Below are 27,963 nucleotides of genomic sequence, written 5' to 3'. Positions count from 1 at the left end.
AGTGAGTTTGAACGTGGTGTTATAGTCAACACCCGAGCGGTGGGACAGAGCATCTCCGATGTAGCAATGAAGCCCTCGTATTCTTGTAATATATTCTCAGTCAACTGGCCACGGCAACTCGAGCTTTCTACGATTACCTCCATTATATTCAAGAGGAACTGAAGAAAAAGTTGGAGGTATCCATCAAAAAATGTGCAACAAAATACATTGGGCTGTTTCTGAATGGGATAATAAAATCAAAATAATGACCAAATATTCAAGAAAAGTGTAATCTCATAACTGCACTTCCTGGGAAAAAAATGAGAGTGACTGCAAGCACCTGGTGTATCTTCTTTCAGTAATTTTCTCAGTCCATCGACAAACGTTGTATTGAGATTGTTATACAGTGTAGCGATATAACTTAATGACGGGAAAACGGTTCTCCCTGCAAGGTTAGTGAAATTACTGAAGTTGAATACCAAAAATATTTGTGACTTGTCACGTCACTGCACTCGCTTAGCCGTATACTTCTACTCCGATAATGCACATATATCACTACGCAATTTAGTGCAGATCACTGGAAGAAAGTCTGTTATTTCTAATTATCTTTCTTACAAAACTGATCTGTAAGCCCTGCTAGTTGGCAGCTCTTCCTTCTTTCTTGGTGGAACATATGTTCATTATAACGATGAAGAGAGATGAGGAAACATGATTATAAGCTCGTCGGATAGCTATGAAAAATATAAATGTATTTGTAAGTTCCCCATATTCATCTTAAGAGCGATGTGCAATACTACTGAAAGGCATCTACTCTGTATCGACAAAATTTCTTAGTGCTTTCTTATTAAGAATATCTAGTAGATATTCTTAACAACTGTACAGTTTCTTATAGGATAGTCTTGAAAATAATTCGAGTTTTACTTACAAGATCCGAAGCTTCCCCATGTCCTCGAAGTCCGTCTCGAAGATGACCGTCAAGTTGTTTCCTTGAAGATCTCTGAAACACAAATAACAAAAAACTCAGTATACAAATTGTAATAAATCCGTTTATGTTAACAAAAACAGGATGAATTTGGCGATTGTTGTTGAATGACGCAGTTTTTCATGGAAATAAGGTAGTATCAAATAGTTAAGACTAGAGACGCTTTGTCACCGAGAATATGAAAAAGCAAAGATATGAATGAGAGGACACAATGGACTATTTATTGTACTGAAGTAGTTATTTGATGCACATCGTAAGTATTAACGAGAAAATCGAAATATAATCATCAGCGGAAGCTTATGAAGCTTACGTCGTACTAAGTAATTGAGTTATCGATCTCCTGCTTTGGTTTTTGTACGACGTCCAAGAAGAGGTACGAATCTCTGACATGAGAGAACCGAGATGTCAACTTCGAGCTAATGGTAGAAAATAATTTAAGCAAATAAATCAGTGTTAAAAAGTGTAGGTAGTGTTATTTCACGAAACAAAAGCCCACTAATCACGTTGGTTATTAGGGGCAATGAACTCAAACAATAAGACAATTTAGAAAGCCTTTTTGTCGTATAAATAGCGACCCGGCGCGGCTAAGCGCGGGTAGAGTTAAGTGTCTACAGCTAGAAGACTTATTCGGCGTAGCGTTATGAATAAATTTCACGTTAAGCAGCTGAATATCATCGCTTTCATGTAACTTACAGGATATAAGTAGCACAGAGCAGGAAATCTGTCTGAAGACTTGAATGTAATATGTTCCTTATGGAACCGCCGTTTGGAGTGACACCCGATGGCAATGATGGGAGCACACAATGATGTAAGTAGTATATGTTTACAACCAGCGTAAATATTGTACGTGAATCATGGGCGTATGTGTGTGTGTGTGTGTGTGTGTGTGTGTGTGTGTGTGTGTGATTCAATATGTATCGTAGGCTGGCTGATACGACACAAATAAAATCAAAATAAGAAACACACGTGATGTACATGTTTAGCTCGTGTTACAGCAGTCCTTTTGTGAAGCTTAGTATGTACTGTTGACACTCACTGGAGCAATTCTTTATCGTGGACTTTCTCGCCGTCCCAAGCAAAGAATCGTTTCCATATCTTGGTTTGATTCACGGAAGGGAGGAAGCTAAAGTTGAACCGTCCGTTGCACTGCTGATAGAATGTACTGTAGATATACGAAACAAAGTTGCTGAAGTAGTTTCTCGAAAAAAAGTTTTACTTTTAGCTTCAAAAAGAGAACACCGTAAGTTTTGGATTCGCCTATTTTTCACTACGCAATATTTCTCAATCAGTTGCAGAGAAACTATTGGTTAAAATATTTGATTAATTCAAGTTGGAAGCCTCCCATCTCTGCCTGATAATGAGGCGTTATGTTTTCGTTATTGGTCGTATTTATTACGACACTTCAAAACTGCGTAACTCCCTGCCTGTTGTTCAAAGAATCTGCAGAGGATTAAGAATATGAATTACGATTACCTACCTGAGACAAGCAGAAATCGGCAGACTGAAATTGACATCCTATTTTGAAATAAACAGTGAAGTGCCAAGGAAACTGGAACACTTGCCTAATATCGTGTGGAGCCCCCGCGAACTCGCCACGCAGAAGTGCGGCGATACGTGACATGGACTCGACTAATGTGTGAAGTAGTGCCGGAGGGAACTGATACCATGAATCCTGCAGGGTTGTCCATAAATCCGGTAGAGTACGAGGGGGTGGAGATCTCTTCTGAACAGCACATTGCAAGACACCACAGATATGCCCAATTATGCTCATGTCTGGGGAGTCTGGTGGCCAGCGGAAGTGTTAAAATTCAGAAGAGTGTTCTTGGAGCCACTCTGTAGCAGTTATGGACGTATGTGGTGTCGCGTTGTCCTGCTGGAATTTCCCAACTGCGTCGGAATACACACTGAACAAGAATGGATGCAAGTGATCAGACAGTATGCTTACGTACGTGTCACCTGCCAGAGTCGTATATAGACGTATCAGGGGCCCCGTATCAACCCAACTACACACGGCCTCCACCACCTTGAACAGTCCCCTGCTGGCATGCACGGTTCATGGATTCATGAGGTTGTCTCCATACCCGTACACGTTCATCCGCTCGATACAATTTGAAACAACACTCGACCAACCAGTCAACATGTTTCCAATCATCAACAGTCCAACGTCAGCGTTGACAGGCCCAGGCAGGGCACAAACCTTTGTGTTGTGTAGTCTTCAAGTGCACACGAGTGGGTCTCCGGCCCCAAAAGCCCATATCGATGATGTTTCGTTGAATGGTTCGCACGCTGACACTTGTTGACGGCCCAGCATTGATATCTGCGGCAATTTACGGAAGGGTTGCACTTCTGTTACGTTCTGTTCGTTCGTCCCACTCTTGCATGATCATTTTACGGCCGCAGCGATATCGGAGATTTAATGTTTTACCGGATTCCTGATATTCACAGTACACTCGTGAAATGGTCGTACGGGAAAATCACCACCTCGGAGATGCTGTGTCCCATCGCTCATGCACCGACTATAACACCACGTTCAAACTCAAATCTTGATAACCTGCCATTGTAGCAGCTGCAAGCAATCCAACAACAGCGCCAGACACTTCTTGTCTTATATAGGCGTACCGACCGTATTCATATCTCTGTATTTGAATACGCATGCCGATACCAGTCTCATTGGCGTTCAGTGTGTACATCCACATAACTGAGAGGTGAACAAAAGGCAGAGCGAAAAAAAAATCTGTCGGGGTTGGACCCCACCACCTTTCGGCTTCCAACCACACTCTATACCGCTCGACCACCATACCCGATGCAAACCACATTCCCCTTTCTGCGTTCTCAGGCACAGCTGATCTCTCGAGTTAGGGCGGCTGTTCACTAGGCGGCAATGGCATCGTTTTCACAACTTCACTTTAATTCTTCATTTATGGCAGGGATTGAAAACCCATGAAGTCAAGATCGCTCATGATCTTCTTTATATGAGTGGATTACTAATTTCGGCCAACAATCTAGACATCTTCAGATCTAATGTTAGCCACGTACAGCAGCTGACATGACTGAAAAGAATATTGAAGCTTCAAGAGCATATGCACAAATTAATTACAGAAAGCATATCTTCTTTACTGCAACAGTTTTTTCTATGTATGCTCCAAGTTTCATCGAGCTATGTTACATGGCAGTGACACATCACTCTAAACTTAATTTAATCCTTAAATTTTGCGAGCTAGTATATATTAAAAATATTTAAATGGACCTGGTTTTAAGGGGGGACGTTTATGAAATTGATCGAAAACATAAATTTACAATTTATGTTTTATTTATTGGTAGAACTCGTGGACAATAAGTTAGTAAACTTTCAATGATTAATTAGCATCCGAAGTGCCTGAAAAATAATTAAATGTGTGACATGACCTTTCTGCACGCCCTCTTTTTGAAGCACCATTTCAACACTAGCTCTGTGACCGACGGTTCCACGAATTACTTTCAAAAAGCACACACATCAAAAAATGTTTTGCATTACCTCGTTTCCGACAGTTCCGGTACCTGTACAGAAAACTGGAGTAGAGACCAACATAAACCCTCAATTCCGCCCTCTTTATTTATGAAAACCACACATTGCATGTTGTACCACCATACAGCAAGACTGTCAGAGGTGGTGGTCCAGATTGCTGTACACACCGGTACCTCTAATACCCAGTAGCACGTCCTCTTGCATTGATGCATGCCTGTATTCGTCGTGACATACTGACCACAAGTTGAGCAAGGCATTGTTGGTCCAAATCGTTCCACTCCTCAACGGCGATTCGGCGTAGATCCATCACAGTGGTTGGTGGGTCACGTCGTCCATAAACAGCCCTTTTCAATCTATCCCAGGCATGTCCGATAGCGTTCATGTCTGGCGAACATGCTGGCCACTCTAGTCTAGCGATGTCGTTCTCCTGAAGGAAGCAATTCACAAGATGTGCACGATGGGGGCGCGAATTGTCGTCCATGAAGACTAATGCCTCGCCAATATGCTACCGCTATGGTTGCACTATCGGTTGGAGGATGGCATTCACGTATTGCACACCCGTTATGGCGCCTTCATGGACATTTCCTGTCTCTCTGTATCTCCTCCACGTCCGAACAACACGCTTTGGTTCACTCCGAGACTCTTGGACACTTTACACTTTCTTTGTTGAGAACCCTTCCTGGCACAAAGCAACAATTCGGATGCGAGCGAACCGCGATATTGTCCGTCTAGGCATGGTTGAACTACAAACAAGACGAGTCGTGTACTTCCTTCCTGGTGGAATGACGAAGTGATCGGCTGTCGGACCCCCTCTGTCTAACAGGCGCAGTGAAAGGGACTGTCTGTGATATAATATCCACAGTCAACGTCTGTCTTCAGTTCTGGAAACAGGGGTGATGCAAAACTCTTTTTGATGTGTGTAGAAGACTGTGATACATACTCATTGGTTCGACAGATCGTCTGTAACTCTGTTCCGTAACTTATAAACAATAACAAAAATGTTGCTTTGTTTAACAAGAAGCAAATCTTGTTTTGTCTTGAGCTAGTGAAGGAGATTTACTAAAGTGTTCGATTCTTTCAAAGTTCAATGGCGCCACGGTCACAAAGAGTATATAGAAAACTAAATAAACCGCATTTGCAAAAGTTAGTGGATTCAAGATGTGAGAAACAGCAACAAACCAGCAATGATGTTACGTCCCTAGTAACAACATCTGATGAAATTGTGACCTCGACTTCTAGTGAGTCAGAGGGGTAAAAACCACATATATTCGCAAGAAGAGGCTTCCAAATTGTATCCTGGATATTGTCAAGGTCACTTACAGATTTCCAGCCGGTCTTCAATGTCCAAAAACGTTTTTTCAAGACAAAACCCAGAATCCAAATGAGTCTCTAAATTCTCTCATATGGAAACCATGTCCCAAAACCATATTTCCGTGCGCTACATTTGTCATAATTACAACTTATTGTGCATTTCTTGTATTTAATGAATTAAAAGTAGGGACGATGAATATTTTAGAGAGAACGAGCATTAAGACAGGAAATTTCACTCAAGACATTTGAGCAATATAGATTTCAAGCACCTCTCTACAGCTGAAAAATTAGTTGAAGACCTGGTAAAGGAAAGAAGGCAGAACGCAAGAAACCAGAAGAGAAGGGAAAGAGGAATATGATTACAAATCCAGGGCCTTCTGAAGAGGTGACACAAGAAAAACATTTTAGGTTGAACTTTAAATTGCATTTCCTAAAAATTGTATGTTATAGAGTTTACATACCTTTTTCTCAGTATCTATGAAGACTAGAATTATGAGATTTTGTACACTTATTTCTGTAAACCCAATAAATGATGTCTCTTTGGTATATTTTGACAAACTGAGAGCTAGCTGAAAAAAATGGCTCTGAGCACTATGGGACTTAACTGCTGTGGTCATCAGTCCCCTAGAACTTAGAACTACTTAAACCTAACTAACCTAAGGACATCACACAACATCCAGTCATCACGAGGCAGAGAAAATCCCTGACTCCGCCGGGAATCGAAGCCGGGAACCCGGGCGCGGGAAGCAAGAGAGGTAGCTGAGATATGGTGTTAAGTGCTTGGGATTTTGCATGAATTTTATATTATACTTACAGAATCATAACTAAAAAATATTAAAATTCTACTGTTCGATATATTCAAAAAAGCTCATGAGAGAACCTTACTATATACAATAACATTAAACGAAGAAAATTCCGTTTCCGAGAAAAAACTAAGCACAATATTTTTTTAAATAAAATTTTTAATTCCACAAAACCGTTCGAAGGAACAGCACAGTAAATGTGTTACTTTCATGTAAAGCTTTGTACAAAACTTCATTGCCATATCTTCAGAATTGTAGATTTGGTTCGTCTTTTAAATAGTGTGTGTTTTTCATGAAGACGCCACTTAAAACAATACCGCTGACAGATTATGGAGCTAGAAGACAACTAATGCACAAATAAATATTTCAAGGGAAAAGAGTCGTGTGTGTTTCTCTTCCCAAATGAATTACTGTGAAAGAAAACATCGTATGTGACGCACAAGTGTAAAGGAATGGTCTGTGGAATGAATAATGTCGGCTTATTTGGACTGTAAAATTCAGAGGGTTATTCGGTTGATCCGACAGCCCGTTGGACGTGCTGCACATTGCGTACGAGCAGTTGCGGCCGCCTGCGAGCAATAAGCTGTCGGCCCTCGCCAGCGGGCGTTACGCTTGGACGCACTTACGAGCGCGAAGCCGGCACGCACGGATGGCCTGTTTAATATCGGACGCAGCTGCAGATATTGTGTGGCCGAGAGTTCGCTAACGAGACGGGGGCGGCAGCAACAGGCCACACTGTTACGCCAAACTACGCGCCAGTAACAGGCCGCAGCGCAGCGCCAAACTCCGCCGCCCGTACAGGCTAATTGCGCCTCTGCCACAGCCCTGTCCCTGTTGGCTTCCCGCAGCGGCGAGCAGGTGGCTGCCAGGACAACAACCCGAGGCCGCCCACGCACTAATGTGGCGCTTCGCTTCATTATGGCCTCTGGAGGCGTCGAATCCTAGTGAAGCACTATGTATACTGATATGGTGAAAGGTCTCTGTTGGATTCCTTTCATGTTAATTTCTTAAATCTGTTGTCATTTACGGCATACATTCCACTTCTAAATTTACTGTGGTGTTTCTGACTATCTGGGAGGGGACTGAGCAGTGGAACGTGTTACTTTTACACGTAATCAAGAACAATCTGTCACACTACTACACTTTAAAACACAGTTTATATGTAATTCATGTCACACAGTTTCATACGGAACCTACATCTGCTTTCTTTTATATACAGTATATGATAAGATACTGTCATCCCTCTTCCCATCTGTGTGAAAGGATAAATGAGCAAATGTATTTCTAGTTGCATGCTTGATGGTAGCAGACAAACCTGTCTGCTAGAGAACAGTAGGACCAACGTCGGAACAGATAGCTACGCTTTCTAAAAGCAAATAGGTTTCTATTCTTAGTATGGTCCTGTCCGTCCCTTGTCATGTTGGTACAGGAAGCTGCCTCTCCGGTCACTTCCGTTTGTATCTGTGAAGCACCCTCGGTAGGGGCCCACGGCATTCTGTCCGCGGCGAGCGTCTGCAGTGGTAAGATCTCCGGCTAAGCGCCTGTCTGCTAACTCCGTAGGACAATGGATTTCTTAAGTTCAGCCTTGGCTTCAAATGGCTCTGAGTACTATGGGACTCAACTGCTGTGGTCATTAGTCCCCTAGCACTTAGAACTACTAACCTAAGGACATCACACACATCCATGCCCGAGGCAGGATTCGAACCTGCGACCGTAGCAGTCGCACGGTTCCGGACTGCGCGCCTAGAACCGCGAGACCACCGCGGCCAAGTTCAACCTAACTGAAAATTTAATCACCTTTATTTCAGGTTTAGATCTACAATATCTTATGTTATCTTAAATTGCAACGCAGTGTAATTCGAGTGTGAAGTTCAGAATATCTTCCAGTAGTTGCTTTGTTACTACTTTCTGAGCAAAGTGGAACAACGCGTTGAGGATCCGTAACTCTAACTAAGATCATCAATCTTAAATGCGAATGTGCGTGAGATTATAACGTCATGTCTTGACAATATTTTTCAATTTAGCAACTTTTCTTTATGTTCAACCCACGTGGGGTATACCTTGTGAGACCAGTACCACGTGCTTATACAATTGTTTGAGCCATCAGGTAAGTAGCCAGTTCAAGGTTTCTCTTTTGTAAATTGCGTTTCGATATAATTTATTTTAATTATCAAAATTATTGTGGAGTTACACTCTTTGTGTAAACCAAGTTGACCACGTGAAGCATGTGGGGTAATCATCAAAGTAGCCCTCAGCTATTCTTTTCGGGACGATTTCACAGAGAGTTAGTATGAATTTAGTATACCAGTGTGTGGTAATTTCATGACGGACAGGATTGTGCTACATACGTAACTTCTTTGGGTAAAAATTGAATCGGTTGGTTGTGGTTAATTTCCTCTTGCATATGTTTCAACTTTCTTTGTGTGTTATTTTATGAATGCAGTGTTGTATGCAGTCTCCCAATCTTGGCTCCATATTTGATGTGTTCCGTGATTACAAACTCACCAGTTTAGTTATGAATCAAGGTTAATATGCCGACATTTTAAAGGAACAACGATCAATGTTAAAATAAACGGTAAGCTAGACTGGATGCCTGGTGAAACAGTTGCTCAGTAATGCAATGTTTACTTCCCCAGATAGCCACGGCTTTTAACCCGCTTTTATTGTCTTCAATATCAGCACCGCTTTCAGAATTACTTAGTGCATCAACATTACAATGGTAACTGTACCTGTCACAAAATTTTTCGACTACTAAATTATTTACTTAGCGGCATATTTCGAGGTGATACCTCATCGGCAGGCTGTGATCATCCTGTGGAGAGACAAAAAGATAACTCAGTAATAGGCTATGTCATTTTGTGTATTTGTCTGCTGTTCACATGAAAATTTTTAGAAAGTGATCACTCAGTTAGTTCGTGTGGCGTGGCAATCTTCTTGTGATGTGCTGATGTCCCGCTATTTCCACGTCTCTCTTGGACTACATCACTGTTCACAAACTTCACAAGGGTGACATTAAGACACGCTAACACAAAACAGATCAGCAATGAGGAAAACAGTAAGGCGGGTAAAACAAGACTATAAATACGAACATTTTAGGTTAGACTTTGCCGTGACTGTTTTTGACATTAAATTAAACAACAATTTCACTGTTACCAGTCACTGTTTATTTCCAGGGCGCGTTTCAAAGGTTTAAACCTCAGTAATAAGGTGGATTTACATTTATTAGTACGAAGTTTGTGAACATTGTATTACGATTTTTTGTGGGAACTTAGGCATTGTCTCCAGTAGTCACAGGTTCCTTTCACTGTCGTTACACATCACATATATACTGTCATATTTTGTAATCAAATATAGCCAGTGAGCTTCTCTTAGTTCTTTTGGTCCAGTGGAGCTTGAAAGTTGTGTTTTAATCCTTTCCAAAGTAGTGCCCCTTCTTCTGCAGTGAGTATTATGTTCGATGTTGTTGGGGAAAGGTGTGCACAATGTGTGTTCCCTTCGGTTGTTTTGGATCAGTTTGGGAGTTTTCTTATAAGATTCGCTATTTTTTTTCTTCGTTGTGGCGTTTGTTAATTGTAAGACGAAGTCAGTCTACTTTCTGGTATTTGTTTACAAAATATGACAGTACATATGTGGCGTGTTACGACAGTGAAAGGAACCTGTGACCACTGGGGAAAGTTCCGTAAGTTCCTGCAAGAAATCTTAACACAACACGTGCGAGCGCACGCGAGCACACACACACACACACACACAAACACACACACACACACACACACACACACACACACACACACACACACACACACGCGCGCGCGCCTAATATTAAGGAATGTAAATCCGTCTGATGATTGACGTTTAAGTCTTTGAAAAGAATCGTGGAGATAAGTAAACAGTGACTGGTAACAGTAAACTTGTTTCATTTGAAACTAGACTAGTTTTGATTTGACTATCAATTTGTCTGTCCTTATCTTGTCAGTAGCAATGTCTTGTGCATGTCTTGTTATCGTATCGCTGATGTTGGTTGGCTTAATGAATGACAGTGTATTTTTGTAAACTATAGTCTTATACCGTAACTTGTATTATAAAACTGTCACAGTCGGCAACCAACATCAGCGGTACAACGACATGACATGCAGAAGACATTGATATTAACAACAAAAGGATCGACATATCGATAGTCAAATCGAAACTAGTCTTGTTTTGACCGCCATCTTGTTTTCTGGACTGCTGATCTGTTTTGTGTTAGCGTGTCTTAAAGTTACGCCTGTGAACAATGATGAAGTAGTCCAAGAGGGCCATGAAAACAGCGGTACCTCAGCATATTACAAGATGACTGCCACACCACAAGAACAAAGTGATTGACTGTTTTATGAAAATTTTCACGTGAACAGCAGACCAATACACGAAGTGTCATTGTCTGTTACAAGGTGTTACGAGGTTATCCTTCTCTTTCTTCACAGGATGGTCACAGCAGTCATGTAAAGAAACTGTAATATCCTTTTACACTTACGTTTTTGAAAGGCGACTATTGCTTGACGATGAGTTATCACCCTGAACATGTAGTTAAATAATTTAGTAATCAACAGTTTGTTTACTGGGAATGGTTTTTAAAACCTTTTCGTATTTCTGAAATAGTCTGGGTTGATTAATAGTCAATATGGCTTCAAATTATGTACAGTATACTAATGTCTACCAAACTGACCAAAAAGAGACTATTTTTTCCAGGATCAACATGCTCAATACATTGAAGACTACATCTTGTAATTGATAAGAACATCAAGTTATTACTGTTACTCTATGAAGTAAGGCAGTGAATGAGCAAATATGGAATCTAACGATTCAACCCGTTCTGCTTTGAACCAAGACGTTATCAAAATCGCAGACGCAAGCCACACACATATCCATTGTGCCTAAAATACGCACCATAACAGAAACTGATTATGGGAGCAAGGCTTACGAAAAATCGAGACAGGTTTGTAGGATTTTTCGACCTAGAAAAAAAAAGGAATTTAACAATGTTAAATGATGCAAGAACTCCTGAGGGTGTAAGGTATATAATGTGACTGTCTGGTGATTTTGGAAGCTTTCAGGGATGATGGAGAAGGGTAATTGTATCAATTAGAGGTAAGGAACCCGGTCCGGAAACGACTGAGTCGAAAGTTAAAAGGGAAAGTCGTTCCAATTCCTCTGGCAATGGATCTTTTCTGTTGAAAGCTCTTTGCTTTTAATATTTTTGGAAAAGGTAGTGTGGACCACAACAAGAAAAAAAATGTCTAGTAAACATGGTCTCTGAAGTGCATTCCTTAAGAGTTATGACTGCTTGTACAGTAAGAGAGATTTGTTCTCAGTAGAAAAGATGAACAAGTGCTCATAGTTCTAAAGGTATGCACTTCAGAGCCCATGTTTACTGGACAGTTTTTTGTTTTGTTTTATACATACTATCTCCTCCGAAAATACAGAAAGCTAAAGTTTCTCCTCCGAATGCGAAAATATTTTGTTGCCGCCGACCTGCATAAGGAGAAACGATCGTCACAATAAAATAAGAGAAATCAGAACGCGCAGGGAAAGATACAGGTGTTCTTTTTCTCGCACGCTGTTCGAGATTGGAATAATAAAAAATTATTGTGAAGGTGGTTCAATGAACCCTCTGCCAGGCACTTAAGTGTGATTTGCAGAGTATCCATGAAGATGTAGAGCAGAACATAGGAGAGAGTCGAGAGAGAAAGTCGAGTCGAGTTGCACTGCGATGTTTGTTGCTGACAATTGGTCGTAAATCATTGGTAATAAATGATGTAATAGGTTGCTGTATATTTAGTGTGGTCGGGTGGAGTATATGGCACTAAATGGGCAAAATACACTCCTGGAAATTGAAATAAGAACACCGCGAATTCATTGTCCCAGGAAGGGGAAACTTTATTGACACATTCCTAGTGTCAGATACATCACATGATCACACTGACAGAACCACAGGCACATAGACACAGGCAACAGAGCATGCACAATGTCGGCACTAGTACAGTGTATATCCACCTTTCGCAGCAATGCAGGCTGCTATTCTCCCATGGAGACGATCGTAGAGATGCTGGATGTAGTCCTGTGGAACGGCTTGCCATGCCATTTCCACCTGGCGCCTCAGCTGGACCAGCGTTCGTGCTGGACGTGCAGACCGCGTGAGACGACGCTTCATCCAGTCCCAAACATGCTCAATGGGGGACAGATCCGGAGACCTTGCTGGCCAGGGTAGTTGACTTACACCTTCTAGAGCACATTGGGTGGCACGGGATACATGCGGACGTGCATTGTCCTGTTGGAACAGCAAGTTCCCTTGCCGGTCTAGGAATGGTAGAACGATGGGTTCGATGACGGTTTGGATGTACCGTGCACTATTAAGTGTCCCCTCGACGATCACCAGAGGTGTACGGCCAGTGTAGTAGATCGCTCCCCACACCATGATGCCGGGTGTTGGCCCTGTGTGCCTCGGTCGTATGCAGTCCTGATTGTGGCGCTCACCTGCACGGCGCCAAACACCCATACGACCATCATTGTCACCAAGGCAGAAGCGACTCTCATCGATGAAGACGACACGTCTCCATTCGTCCCCCCATTCACGCCTGTCGCGACACCACTGGAGGCGGGTTGCACGATGTTGGGGCGTGAGCGGAAGACGGCCTAACGGTGTGCGGGACCGTAGCCCAGCTTCATGGACACGGTTGCGAATGGTCCTCGCCGATACCCCAGGAGCAACAGTGTCCCTAATTTGCTGGGAAGTGGCGGTGCCTTCCCCTACGGCACTGCGTAGGATCCTACGGTCTTGGCGTGCATCCGTGCGTCGCTGCGGTCCGGTCCCAGGTCGACAGGCACGTGCACCTTCCGCCGACCACTGGCGACAACATCGATGTACTGTGGAGACCTCACGCCCCACGTGTTGAGCAATTCGGCGGTACGTCCACCCGGCCTCCCGCATGCCCACTATACGCCCTAGCTCAAAGTCCGTCAACTGCACATACGGTTCACGTCCACGCTGTCGCGGCATGCTACCAGTGTTAAAGACTGCGATGGAGCTCCGTATGCCACGGCAAACTGGCTGACACTGACGGCGGCGGTGCACCAATGCTGCGCAGCTAGCGCCATTCGACGGCCAACACCGCGGTTCCTGGTGTGTCCGCTGTGCCGTGCGTGTGATCATTGCTTGTACAGCCCTCTCGCAGTGTCCGGAGCAAGTATGGTGGGTCTGACACACCGGTGTCAATGTGTTCTTTTTTCCATTTCCAGGAGTGTATAACTACTGGAAGAGGATGCAAATTAACATGAAGAGTACTGTGGGCCCTGTTTCATTTGTTAAGGAACTACAAGAGGCAGAGAGACTACCAAGCACTTACATTGCACCGACAACGTCTCAACCTGAAGTAATATCCAACTAATTTAATTACTTGGTCAGAACTGCATATGGCAAGCCAGCGTCTACTACGCTGGCTTGACATATGCAATTCTGACCAAGTATTTAAATTTTGTGTTTGAGTAATACGAGTTATACCGAAGTGTTGACGTTTACTTTTACCAAAGATAAAGTACCTAAATAGGTTCCATCCTATCTATTATTGATGATCCGAGAGAGTCCTGAGCATTGAGAAACTATTACAGTGTTTATATTTAAGAAACAAGAGCAATTAAAATTTCAATAATTAGCAAAACAATAGTTAATACAAGTGCTGTAATTTCAAAAAACATTAATTATTAATACAGTGTTTAACAAAGAAAAATTCAATAAAAGATATTTTTTGTTGTAGTTTTTCATGGATAATAAGTTTTCATTTTTTACGCAACTGCAATCACTCAGAAATGTGTTATTCTCGTGAGCCAATAATAATAGTATTTCCTCAAAGTGATTAGCAGTAATTGTCAATGAATAGCAATAAAAGTTGAAATTACAAGAAACCAGTGAGTTAGTGAAATCATATCACGAACTTTGACATTCTTTTACAATCGAAATTTTGACTTTGTAAATTATGTAACTGTAACTAGCAGGAAAGTATATTCAATGACGCTGTATCACTAAGATAGATTGAAAGCTCAATGATAGCATGCGGTAAAGAATAAACATAAATAACTTTTTGAGTAAAATTGAATTACAGTGAATGACTTCACTAACTTTTGTTACTGATTAGCAGTGATGAGATTTTGTTGATCTTTGATTATTACTAATTTATTTCCATGAGTTACTACCTAATTGAAAGACATTTGTATACTATGACATAACTATTTTTAAATCACACTGGAATAATATTTAGCAACTTTTTGCTGTTTTCGCCTTGCAACAAAACAAGCTTCTTACGTACGTTTTTCACCATTAATAGGCAGTGATTGCAGTGGCAGTAATTTTGCATACATACTAAGCTGGCGACCGTTGATTTTCTTTAATTCTTTTGTATCCCGCCTGAAAGGCGGCGCGTGGGTCTGCTCCTGAGATCTGTAAAATGGGCCGAATGGAGGAAGCGATTAGGAACAGATGAGGTAAAGCATTTCGGTACTACAAGTACAGTTAAAGCACCTTTAGTCGTGTATAAACATATAGAAACACATTACTTAACTTTTGGTACCGATGAGCACGTGTGTGCAAAGCCGTTCATGTATCAAAGCTAACAGTTCCTAGAATTTACAGAGGCGAAGTCTATTATGGCAAGCCCCCCTACAAGTAGAAGCTAAGTAGCTACGTCAACTGGGCAGAAAGTAGAGGAGCTCAATGAGAGCTTCACAGCGTCGGCTAGAAGGCGCTGTCGTCGGCTTATTTCGTCCGCTCTCGTAGTGCCAACTTACGAGCGTGCACATACGCTGTGGCATCGGAACTATCGATACGACAAATTATTTGTAATATTTTACAGATAGGCGAAACACCCTCAGACTTCAAGAAGAACATAATAATTCCAATCACAAAGAAAGCAGGTATTGACAGATGTGAAAATTACCGAACTGTCAGTTTAATAAGTCACGGCTGCAAAATACTAACGCGGATTCTTTACAGACGAATGGAAAAACTGGTAGAAGCCGACCTCGGGGAAGATCAGTTTGGATTCCGTAGAAATGTTGGAACACGCGAGGCAATACTGACCCTACGACTTATCTTAGAAGCTAGGTAAGGAAAGGCAAACCTATGTTTTTAGCAATTGTAGACTTAGAGAAAGCTTTTGACAATGTTGACTGGAATACTCTCTTTCAAATTCTGAAGGTGGCAGAGATAAAATACAGGCAACGAAAGGCTATTTACAGAAACCAGATGGCGGTTAAAAGAGTCGAGGGACATGAAAGAGTTGGGGTTGTTTGGGGGAAGAGACCAAACAGCGAGGTCATCGGTCTCATCGGATTAGGGAAGGAAGTCGGCCGTGCCCTTTCAAAGAAACCATCCCGGCATTTGCCTGGAGCGATTTAGGGAAATCACGGAAAACCTAAATCAGGATGGCCGAGCGCGGGATTGAACCGTCGTCCTCCCGAATGCGAGTCCAGTGTGCTAACCACTGCGCTACCTCGCTCGGTCGACATGAAAGGGAAGCAGTGGTTCGGAAGCGAGTGAGACAGGGTTGTAGCCTCTCCCCGATGTTATTCAATCTGTATATTGAGCAAGCAGTGAAGGAAACAAAAGAAAAATTCGGAGTAGGCATTAAAATCCATGGAGCAGAAATAAAAACTTTGAGGTTCGCCGATGACATTGTAATTCTGTCAGAAACAGCAAAGGACTTGGAAGAGCAGTTGAACGCAATGGACAGTGTCTTGGAAGGAGACTATAAGATGAACATCAACAAAAGCAAAACGAGGATAATGGAATGTAGTCGAATTAAGTCGGGTGATGCTGAGGGAGTTAGATTAGGAAATGAGACACTTAAAGAAGTAAAGGAGTTTTGCTATTTGGGGAACAAAATAAATGATGATGGTCGAAGTAGAGAGGATATAAAATGTAGACTGGCAATGGCAAGGAAAGCGTTCTGCAGAAGAGAAATTTGATAACATCGAATATAGATTTAAGTGTCAGGAAGTCGTTTCTGAAAGTATTTGTATGGAGTGTAGCCATGCATGGAAGTGAAATATGGACGATAAATAGTTTGGACAAGAAGAGAATAGAAGCTTTCGAAATGTGGTGCTACAGAAGAATGCTGAAGATCAGATGGGTAGATCACATGACTAATGAGGAGGTATTGAATAGAATTGGGGAGAAAAGGAGGTTGTGGCACAACTTTACAAGAAGAAGGGATCGGTTGGTAGGATATGTTCTGAGGCATTAAGGGATCACGAATTTAGTACTGGAGGGCAGCGTGGAGGGTAAAAATCGTAGAGGGAGACCAAGAGATGAACACACTAGACAGATTCAGGAAGCTGTAGATTGCAGTAGTTACTGGGAGATGAAGAAGCTTGCACAGGAGTAGCATGGAGATCTGCATCTAAGCAGTCTCAGAGCTGAAGACCACAACAACAACTAACTGACTACTGTAATTCCATCCAGCCAAATGTTATATTGACATAATCAGAGATCCCGTAGGGATCTGCACAGCCAGGAGGAGAACTAACTGATTTCTGACTGTCCTATACGGTACCGGAAGGGGAAGCTTGTAAAGGCATGGCCGTGAGCGCGTACTCACTAAACGTCGAGGTGGCGCCCACCTGCTACTACGGCAAGCGAGAGTTCGGGAGCACGGCATAGGCACGCGTAGGGCCGCCTGCAGGTGTAATTGGGCCCCGGGGAGCGGCGTAATGAGCAAACACGGGGCGGCCTGGCGGCACGCCGGCGCTTGGCGTGCTGAGTGCGTGCGTGCGCGTGGCTGCCGCACTAGAGCGTGGCCCGCCGGGTCCCGCGTTTCACGCTACGATCGCAACTCCCGACGTTCAGACGCCGGTTACGCCGCGGCCTGCTGTGTGACCTGAGACCTGCCGGACGTGAGGTTAACGAGCTGACTTACAAGACCTTGTACACCTACATCTACATACATACTCCACAATCCACCATACGGTGCGTGGCGGAGGGCACCTCGTACCACAACTAGCATCTTCTCTCCCTGTTCCACTCCCTAGCAGAACGAGGGAAAAATGACTGCCTATATGCCTCTGTACGAGCCCAAATCTCTCTTATCTTATCTTTGTGGTCTTTCCGCGAAATGTAAGTTGGCAGCAGTAAAACTGTACTGCAGTCAGCCTCAAATGCTGGTTCTCTAAATTTCCTCAGTAGCGATTCGCGAAAAGGACGCCTCCTTTCCTCTAGAGACTCCCACCCGAGTTCCTGAAGCATTTCCGTAACACTCGCGTGATGATCAAACCTACCAGTAACAAATCTAGCAGCCCGCCTCTGAATTGCTTCTATGTCCTCCCTCAATCCGACCTGATAGGGATCCCAAACGCTCGTGCAATACTCAAGAATAGGTCGTATTAGTGCTTTATAAGCTATGTCCTTTACAGATGAACCACATGTTCCCAAAATTCTACCAATGAACCGAAGACGACTATCCGCCTTCCCCACAACTGCCATTACCTGCTTGTCCCACTTCATATCGCTCTGCAATGTTACGCCCAAATATTTAATCGACGTGACTGTGTCAAGCGCTACACCGCTAATGGAGTTTTCAAACATTACGTGATTCTTTTTTCTAATCATCTGCATTAATTTACATTTATCTGTATTTACAGTTAGCTGCCATTCTTTACAGGTGATACTCTCACCTCCGTTGAACACTCACCATCGAGGACAACGCACTGGGTTCTATTGCTATAGATTTTAATAATACTGCAAGAGGGCTTAGTATCGTACGGCACGATCGGCTATTTGTAAAAGAGTACTACATGAAATACAGCCCTGGTCGTTGGATATGCATAAACGGGGATCAATACGAATCATTCGCTCGACGAAAGATCCGTACCCAGAGACTGGAAAGTTGCACAGGTCACACCAATATTCAAGAAAGGTAGGAGTAATCCACTAAATTACAGGCCCATATCGGTAACGTCGATACACAGCAGGATTTTGGAACAAATATTGTGTTCGAACATTATGAATTAGCTCGAAGAAAACGGTCTGCCGGCCGGCGTGGCCAATCGGTTTTAGGCGCTACAGTCTGGAACCGCGTGACCGCTACGGTCTCAGGTTCGAATCCTGCCTCGGGCATGGATGTGTGAGATGTCCTTAGGTTAGTTAGGTATAAGTAGTTCTAAGTTCTAGGGACTGGTGACTTCAGATGTTAAGCCCCATAGCGCTCAGAGCCATCTGAACCATTTTTAGAGTTGTTGTTGTTGTTGTTGTCTTCAGTCCTGACACTGGTTTGATGCAGCTCTCCATGCTACTCTATCCTGAGCAAGCTTCTTCATCTCCCAGTACCTACTACAACCTACATCCTTCTGAATCTGCTTAGTGTATTCATCTATTGGTCTCCCTCTACGATTTTTACCCTTCACGCTGCCCTCCAATACTAAATTCGTGATCCCTTGATGCCTCAGAACATGTCCTACCAACCGATCCCTTCTTCTAGTTAAGTTGTGCCAGAAACTCCTCTTCTCCCCAACCCTGTTCAACACTTCCTCATTAGTTATGTAATCTACCCATCTGATCTTCAGCATTCTTCTGTAGCACCACATTTCGAAAGCTTCTCTTCTCTTCTTGTCCAAACTATTTATCGTCCATGTTTCATTTCCATGCATGGCTACACCCCATACAAATAGTTTCAAAAACGACTTCCTGACACTTAAGTCTATACTCGATGCTAACAAATTTCTCTTCTTCAGAAACGCTTTCCTTGGCATTGCCAGTCTACATTTTATATCCTCTCTACTTCGACCATCATCAGTTATTTTGCTACCCAAATAGCAAAACTCCTTTACTACTTTAAGTGTCTCGCTTCCTAATCTAATCAGCTCAGCATCACCCGACTTAATTCGACTACATTGCATTATCCTCGTTTCCTTTTGTTGATGTTTATCTTATACCCTCCTTTCAAGACACTGTCCATTCCGTTCAACCTCTCTTCCAAGTCCTTTGCTGTCTCTGACAGAATTACAATGTCATCGGCGAACCTCAACGTTTTTATTTCTTCTCCATGGATTTTAGTACCTACTCCGAATTTTCCTTTTGTTTCCTTTACTGCTTGCTCAATACACAGATTGAATAACATCGGGGACAGGCTACAGTCCTGTCTAACTGCCTTCCCAGCCGCTGCTTCCCTTTCATGCCCCTCGACTCTTATAACTGCCATCTGGTTTCTGTACAAATTGTAAATAGCCTTTCGCTCCCTGTATTTTACCCCTGCCATCTTTAGAATTTGAAAGAGAGTATTCCAGTCAACACTGTCGAAAGCTTTCTCTAAGTCTACAAATGCTAGAAACGTAAGTTTGCCTTTCCTTTATCTATTTTCTAAGATAAGTCGTAGGGTCTGTATTGCCTCGCATGTTCCAACATTTCTGCGGATTCCAAACTGATCTTCCCCGATATAGGCTTCTACTAGTTCTTCCATTCGTCTGTAAAGAATTCGCGTTAGTATTTTGCAGCCGTGACTTATTAAACTGATAGTTCGGTAATTTTCACATCTGTCAACACCTGCTTTCTTTGTGATTGGAATTATTATATTCTTCTTGAAGTCTGAGGGTATTTCGCCTGTCTCACACATCTTGCTCACCAGATGGTAGAGTTTTGTCAGGACTGGCTCTCCCAAGGCCGTCAGTAATTCTAATGAAATGTTGTCTACTCCGGGGGCCTCGTCTCGACTCAGGTCTTTCAGTGCTTTTTAGAGTTATGAATCATCAATTATTACGGAAAGACTGATAAATAAATAACGTAATAATCGACTGATAAATAAATAACGTAATAATCACTCCGATTTCCCATCTCCTCTCTCGGAGGCTGTATACGACACAGAAGAAACGCGAATTTATGCCAGCGATAACAAGACTGAACAAAAAAACACCTCGTGTTGGGATAGGACCGTAGACTGTTGGCGACTACAAACACAATGTAAACACACTGAAACCGCGATTTCTTAATAAGGCTGATTGTTGCTGCAAACTCTGCTGTGATGTAACAATGGAAAGGAAACTCATAACTGTACTGCAACAAGGCCATTAATTGGCTTAAAGGAGCGAGCGAGGTGTTGCAGTTGTTAACACACTGGATTCGCATATAACCTGCCCTCCATGTGTTGTGATGGAGTACTATTGGCCTGCTTTATTGACTTGCTTTCCATGGCAGCTTCATATCAGGGGAACTGTACTGCTGCAGCTACATGTGCTGATGAGCATGGCTGTGAACAGGCTGAGATGGATAGAGCAGGGAATGGACAGAGCAAAGGCGAGAAAGAAATGGACAGAGAGAGGAAGGGGAGATGTGTATGGCAGGTGCAAGGTGTAGAGGGGTGGTGGGCATTTTGAGATGGATAGAGCAGGGGACTGATAGAATAAGGCGGAGGAAAAAATGGACAGCGATGAAAGGAGGGGCTATGCATGAGACAATTGGAACGTGTAGGGGAGTGGTAATCACACAGAAAAGGAAGAGGCCGAAGCAGCGACAGAAAGAAAAACGGGCAGCAGGATATGATCAGAGGTAGAGGTGGTGGAGGAAATTGACAAAGAGAGGGGGAAGGAGGAGATGAGTAGACAGAGAGAGTGTGGAGGAGCAGATAGCCAGACAGAGATAGGGGGGAGGGGGGAATGAGATAGAGGAGGAGGAGGAGGAGTTGTGTTCAGTATATGTGTCGAACGTAAAAAAAAGAAAAAAAAGAAAAAAAAGAAAAGAAAATTCAAATGTGTGTGACATCTTATGGGACTTAACTGCCAAGGTCATTAGTCCCTAAGCTTACACACTACTTAACCTAAATTATCCTAAGGACAAACACACACATCCATGCCCAAGGGAGGACTCGAACCTTCGCCGGGACCAGCCGTACAGTCCATGACTGCCGCGTCCTAGACCGCTCGGCTAATCCCGCGCGACTGTCGAATGGATAAGAAAGCAAAGATGCCGGAAAATGCTTGTAAAAAATAAAACCAATGTTTCGACAGTGTCACAACAGCCTCCCTCAGGGCAAGACTTGTTTTACTGAATGACAGGTGCCACCTTTCTTTTTTTTTAAAAAAAAACAGTGCTTCACGGCAGCCTTAATAAGGGCACCTTTCTCCGTAAAACTACTCTTTCCCTGAGGAATGTCGGTATACGGCCGAAATGTCTTGTTTACGGTTCACACATTTAACGTACGTTCCATTTTATACAATGACCCTTAAAAATTTAATAATCCTTTAAGATACTCCGTTCTGACCGTTGACACTGCAGGAAGTACTCAGAAGTTCTAGTTCAATTGCTTTTAATCTTATCCTGAAGCTATGTGAAGGGAGATTGGGAATTACCAATCTGTTGGGGCCGTTAGGTATGGAGCACAAACTCCTACATTACAAGAATGGAAAGGAAACATGCAGTGTCCTGTTGAAAGAAGTCATTCTTTCATTAGCGTTATGGAAAAGCTAGATGGCCGGATGTGGATCTGGAAGTAGATACCGAATTTCGCAACATCTGCGCCACCTCGACCCAAGTTAGTTGATACTGCTTTTCACATCCACTGCCAAACGCCACATTATAGCCGACAAGATCTAAATGGAGATGGCGTGACAGCACGACAGCGAGTAGCGATACCGTTTCCACCAACTCTATGACCCTTCGGATGTGTTAGAAAACCGCAGGATCTGTTCAAGCTGGTCAGCATTAAATGGATCACGACCGAGCCATTTGCAGAGCGCGAGCCTTTCTCCTGGCTGCCTTGCAATATGACCTGCTACAGGTGCATTTTCATCCGTGGCTCTAACATAAAATGTAAAGCGATTTTTCATTGGAGCTAGCGGGCTATAAGGGTTCGTAGCTTGCATTATAATAGCTGATTTCAACGTAGATAGAGAGCGGTTTACCTTGAAGTTATCACAAATTAGACTGTCGAGCGATTCAGTCAAAGGATAACGATACCGTTTTTGAAGATTTGAACATTAGAGAGAAAGATACTTCGCGTCGTGCACAGCACCCCGTAAGAAAACAACAGCAGGGCCTCACAGCAGCCTTCGCAGAGATATATGCACCCCTAACGCAGGCTCATGAACCTCTGTGATGACAACTATTTTTTCAGGAAACACCTTGTGTGAGAATTGCGTTGATATATATATATATATATATATATATATATATATATATATATTATTTATATATATATATCACCCCTGGCACTTTTTAAACAACTGTTTTAGTGTCCCGCGACAAAATCCTTGCCTCTTTTTACAGTGCATACCGCGATCATAGATGTGTGAGGTTCTCCAGCGTCCAGTAAGCCTCTTGTTACTCCCATAGATTGCTGTGGAAAGCTTTGTTACTAGATCCAGTCTTAACTTTTATTATGTAGACTTCCTGTTGTAGAACGTTAATAGTTAGGGAAAGGATGCTGTAAACAGGTTCGCAATTGTACTACTCCCACTCATTACGTTCGCTAATCTAATATCATCCCCCTGCATTTCTGCACTCTGCAAGTAACTCATGATCTTCTTTCTCTTCTGTAGACTTTATTAATAGACTTGCGTTTTCAAAAGGTTACGTCTTATCTGGCTTCTATTTCAATAATTTAACAGTTTTCTATGCCTAGCTCTCAGAACGTGTGCTCTGTAAAGCAAGGGGCAGGTCATTTGCGATAATGGGTCTTACTGAACTGGAACTCAGTAGATGGACAAGAAATATACCTTCTGTTAAACTGCAGCTTGCTTAAGAAAGAAGTATAGGGGAACAGAGACATGAGGAAAAACTAGAAGGAAAAAAAAACAAAGAAAAGAGAGAAAGGAAGAGACTGAGCTACATATTTCACTCAGCAGAAGACTGTAAACTGTTTCGAAGCTTCCTGGTTCGAGTCCCGATTAATGCCATGAAGATTCAAAACAGCGCACATTCCGCTGTGGAGTGAAGGATTCAATCTGGGAACTGAGATGTGGCTAACCCAATTCTCCGCTATAGCTTTCTTCTAGCGGTACGGGCCCCGCAAGGTATGCAGGATGTAGGAAAGACAGACCAGTAGAAGCGAAGCCGTGGAGACAGGTCGGGAGTCACACCTGGCTAGCTCAGCCGGTGAGAGCAAGGTTATGGGTATAGTCCAGATCCGGCACGCAGTTTTTATCTGCCACGAAGTTTCAGGAGGAGTACTTCGATATGTGACGGGTATGCTAGTCCAGCGATAAAACGGCAGATGCGGTTCCAGTGAAGGTCTCCTGCTCCCTCCCCCCTTTCCACAAATAATACTTACGGTCACCCACACTTAATGTCCCACACAAAGGCCTTCAGTTTTATACCACTAACTTTAGTTCCGCCTCCAGACTCTGGCATCAAAATCGCGATGAACGCATCGGTGTTGGCCATCGAAAATGTCCTCACAGTGGGTGACGTGGACTCCAAATCAGTTGGTAAGACCCTCTGGCGGCCCAAGCGAGTAGGAAAGTTTTCACATTTTCCAGGTTCGGTTATTATCAGGTTGCCGAAGCTTTCCGATCGCCGACGCCATTTTCGAGCTCGCTCATTCACTTGCTCTTGGTTTTTTTCCCTTCATTTGTTATCAGGGCTTTATTTCTACACTGTTGACGTTTCTTGGATTTCACGTTTCGGTTTGTCCTTTCGGATTTGTGAACAGTTTTAGCCGTCGATCCAATCCTTGCTTGCTGCCATACATCTTTTCTCAGACTCACTAGACTCCTATACCAGGGCAAAGCATTACTTTAGTAATGATAAAACACATGCAGTGTTTTTATGTGCTAATAATAGTGTGTTTGTGTCAGTACTTCGTACATAGCTTTAGCATAACAAACAAGAAATCCCACTTCATAGAAATGTGGTATTCCAAAAGCATTTGTCCGAAACTTTGAAAACATGGTTCATGCAGTTAATTTAAGAACGATAGTAATAATAATAAACCCCCACAAATTTGACAACGTCGTAATTTATACGGCAGCTCCAAGCTTAGGAATTATATACAAACGACGATAGGTGCGTACCTAAAGATGGTAAATTGGCACAGGTCACCAAGACTCAGAAAGGAAATATGAGTAATCCGCTTAATTACAGACCCATTTCAGCAACGACGGTCTGCAGTAGATTTTGGAACATATAGTGTGCTGAAACATTAGGAATTATCTCGAACAAAACGATGTAATGACACACAGTCAGCACGTCGTGCTTACGCATAGGGGATCTCAAATTAATTCCACGCTGTTTCTAATCTATGTAAATGATTTAGGAGACAATCTGAGCAGTCTTTTAGATTATTTGCAGATTATAGTGCTATTCACCATCTAGTAACGTCATCAGATAGAAACCAATTGCAAACTGATGTAGACAAGATATCTGCATGATGCGAAAGGAGGCAATTTAAATCATGAAATGTTTAAGATCATCTAAATAAGCACTAAAAACGATCCATTAAATTTAGGTTATACGATAAATCACACAAATGTAAAGGCCGACAGTTCAGCTAAATAACTTGGAATAACAATTACTAACAACTTAAATTGTATGGCCAAATGTAGAAGATCTCTGACATGTTTCTTTTTTTTCACCAGCTGCCAGATAGTTGCTAATATGAACAGTGATCCAATATTGTCAAATGTTTTTATTATTCCAGTCTATGACCACAATATAAATTCCTTTAACGATGACCGGTTTCAGTCAGTAATGACCATCTTCAGATCTACACTATAAAAAATGTGTACCTAGTGGGCAGTCTATCTTTCAAAACAATATAGTATTTCATATCACAATATACTCTCATACAAACTGGGAAATGTACAGATAAAATAAGGTGAAGAGTATTTGTTCTACACCATGTCCTAATGTGATAAAGCCGTAATGGCATCGTCAAAACATATAAATACACTCAGCAAAGCATCGTCACGCAGAACTGGTGCAAAATAGGCCACATCGTCCACACAGTCATTTTGCAATTGGCGTTACTGTACAAAACCTACTGAAGTGCAGCAACTACTACAAATATGTTTGCCTACATGATTCACATATGTCGTTACTGTGGGCTTAGATGTATTCTTCATTTACACAAGAACCATAATCTGATAAAAACACGTTATGTAAAATACATGTAGCAGACTTTTAAATTTGGATAACTATTGTGATAATGTAAAAGACGAATAAAGTTAAGCATATAAAATTATTAAAACGAAATATATAAAGATATTAGATCTGAGACTTTTATGGTGACTTTACTGTCAAAAATAAAATATGCGTAATGCGCTGCCTATAGTAACCCATAAATTAGCTATGAAAGATAAAATGTCTATATGACAACATAACTGAAGAAACGACCGATCAATGATCAGCGCCTTCTGTTGGCTAGGCAGCCAGGATGTTGCGTAGGTGTGCAGGGATCATAAGAACTTAACCACAGGAGGGCTTTTCGTACATCTTGACATGCCTCCCATAGAAAATGTTTATACAACATATTAACAGTCAATAAATAAAATTATATAGTCTGGCCATACAATCCATGAATAGGTAGCCTATAATCAGTTACAGGATTAGAGCGACGAATGTATGGAAGTAAGGCAAAAATCAGCAAGAAGGCTGGATATAAATAAGCGACGCATTAAGTGGGTATCGTTGTATGTTATCAAACAAAGCAAAGTAGGCGCTAGGCACAAAACTGCTTTGTCCATTGAATTCCTTGTGGGCTCATGCTTTTTAGCCTTTTCAATCTCCAACTCCTCCAACAAGTCTGACATATCAGGAAAAGAAGCAGCCAGTTCTTCGGACACATCCTTAAATGGACGAAAGGAGGTTGACAAATCAAGTAATACAGTTTCTTGTAAACAAAACAACAAAAGCAAGCTGGATCCAGTAGGTCCAAAGAGATCTGAAGAGAAAGAAGAAAGGAAACAAGAACCACGGACTTACAGCAGAGCGATCTTCGTATAAAAAATTCAGGCTTTCACAAGTTTCTAGGACGTAATTAGACCCTGAGGAAAATTATCACGAGCAGAGGAGAGAAAAAGATTGCGAAATGTGAAAGATTATTGGGCAAGTATAAAGACCGGAAGAATCGAAGCTGATGTGAATTAACACTATCCTCGGATAGCCAAAAATTTATATCGGAGTTTCGGCGGAAGTGGTGGCGGAGTACTTCGTCCATGTAGTACTAAGGAGAGACTGTTGGTTTGCAGGAGAAAGGCAGAGCGCAGTTCCCGCTGGCTCTGCGCGTGTGAGTGAAGAAGGGAATGGGCGGTAGAGACGTGAGTCACACCTGTGGGGGCCGTTTACATCTCGGCTGCGGAGGGGCGCTACCTGCCTGCGCTCTAAAGGGCGAGCCATCAACCCAAAGGCCCTAAAATGTCAACCTGCGACCTTTATTTTTCCGGAAATGAGTTTATTACCGCTAAGGAGCCCCCGGAGAGCGGACGATTACGGCGGGAGCGTGCCTGCGCGACGGCGGCGGAATTCTGCTGTTCGCAGCTGGCTGACGCGTTGCGGGCTCTGAACCTTTCCCTGACGCCCATAGAGCTACACTCGTAACGTACGACGCATGCAGCCCACGTGCGCGCAGTAGATTTTGGCTGGAGAATGTGCAGCTCGAGCCTTTTGTAGCGCTTTTTATTTCCGAGAGTCATCAAACACACTGTATAAAAGAATTAGGGGAACACGTTTAGCAAAGTCCGGTACGTTGAATCAACGATGAGCGACTTTTCAAAACGCATTATGTCCGCTGGTGGACAAAACTGAGTATGATACGAAATCTGGTATTTTATTACCCGCTCTACACACTCCTGCAACCAGACTGTGTCCAAACACATTTCCACACCTTCAAAAAGAGCGTTGAAAAGTAGCAGATTCAACAAATAGCGTTTTGTTCTCTAGTATAATTGAATACAATTGCATGAAGTCCAACAAGGATAAGGATCCTCATCTCATGAGCTTCGAACCTCCTTGCCAACATAAAATAGGACGCTTTTGCTGTTGTTAGATTCCTGTTAACAGTCTACACAAAACTAAAAGTGTAGTGTTTGCGCCGGCCGCTGTGGCCGAGCGGTTCTAGGCGCTACAGTCTGGAACCGCGCGACCGCTACAGTCGCAGGTTCGAATCCTGCCTCGGGCATGGATGTGTGTGTTGTCCTCAGGTTAGTTAGGTTTAAGTAGTTGTAAGTTCTAGGGGACTGATGACCTCAGATGTTAAGTCCCATAGAGCTCAGAGTCATTTGTTGTAGTGTTTGCTAAACCAGACAAAAAGGAACAAGATAAAAGGCTTTCCTTCTTTCTCAATGTGAGCAGTTCTAACCGCAGGAGAGTACGGAATGATCCGAAAAGTAAACCAACTGCTCTAACAGTGCAGCATCATTTAAGTAAAAACACGTCAAAC

At 42.6% G+C, this 27,963-nt stretch overlaps 1 protein-coding gene across 3 annotated transcripts in view; it reads right to left on the bottom strand.

The window, feature by feature from the left end:
- Positions 1–27,963, bottom strand: part of LOC126266830 (protein slit) — a 1,561,007-nt gene that overhangs the window by 678,754 nt on the left and 854,290 nt on the right. For all 3 annotated transcript variants that reach the window (XM_049971386.1, XM_049971385.1, XM_049971387.1), the window contains exon 2: positions 905–976. In XM_049971386.1, coding sequence (XP_049827343.1) covers positions 905–976 — 72 coding nt within the window. The remainder of the gene's footprint in view (positions 1–904; positions 977–27,963) is intronic.

The sequence above is a fragment of the Schistocerca gregaria genome, chromosome 4, assembly GCF_023897955.1.
Source record: "Schistocerca gregaria isolate iqSchGreg1 chromosome 4, iqSchGreg1.2, whole genome shotgun sequence".
Lineage (NCBI taxonomy): Eukaryota > Metazoa > Arthropoda > Insecta > Orthoptera > Acrididae > Schistocerca > Schistocerca gregaria.
This window is presented reverse-complemented; position numbering and strand designations above follow the sequence as displayed.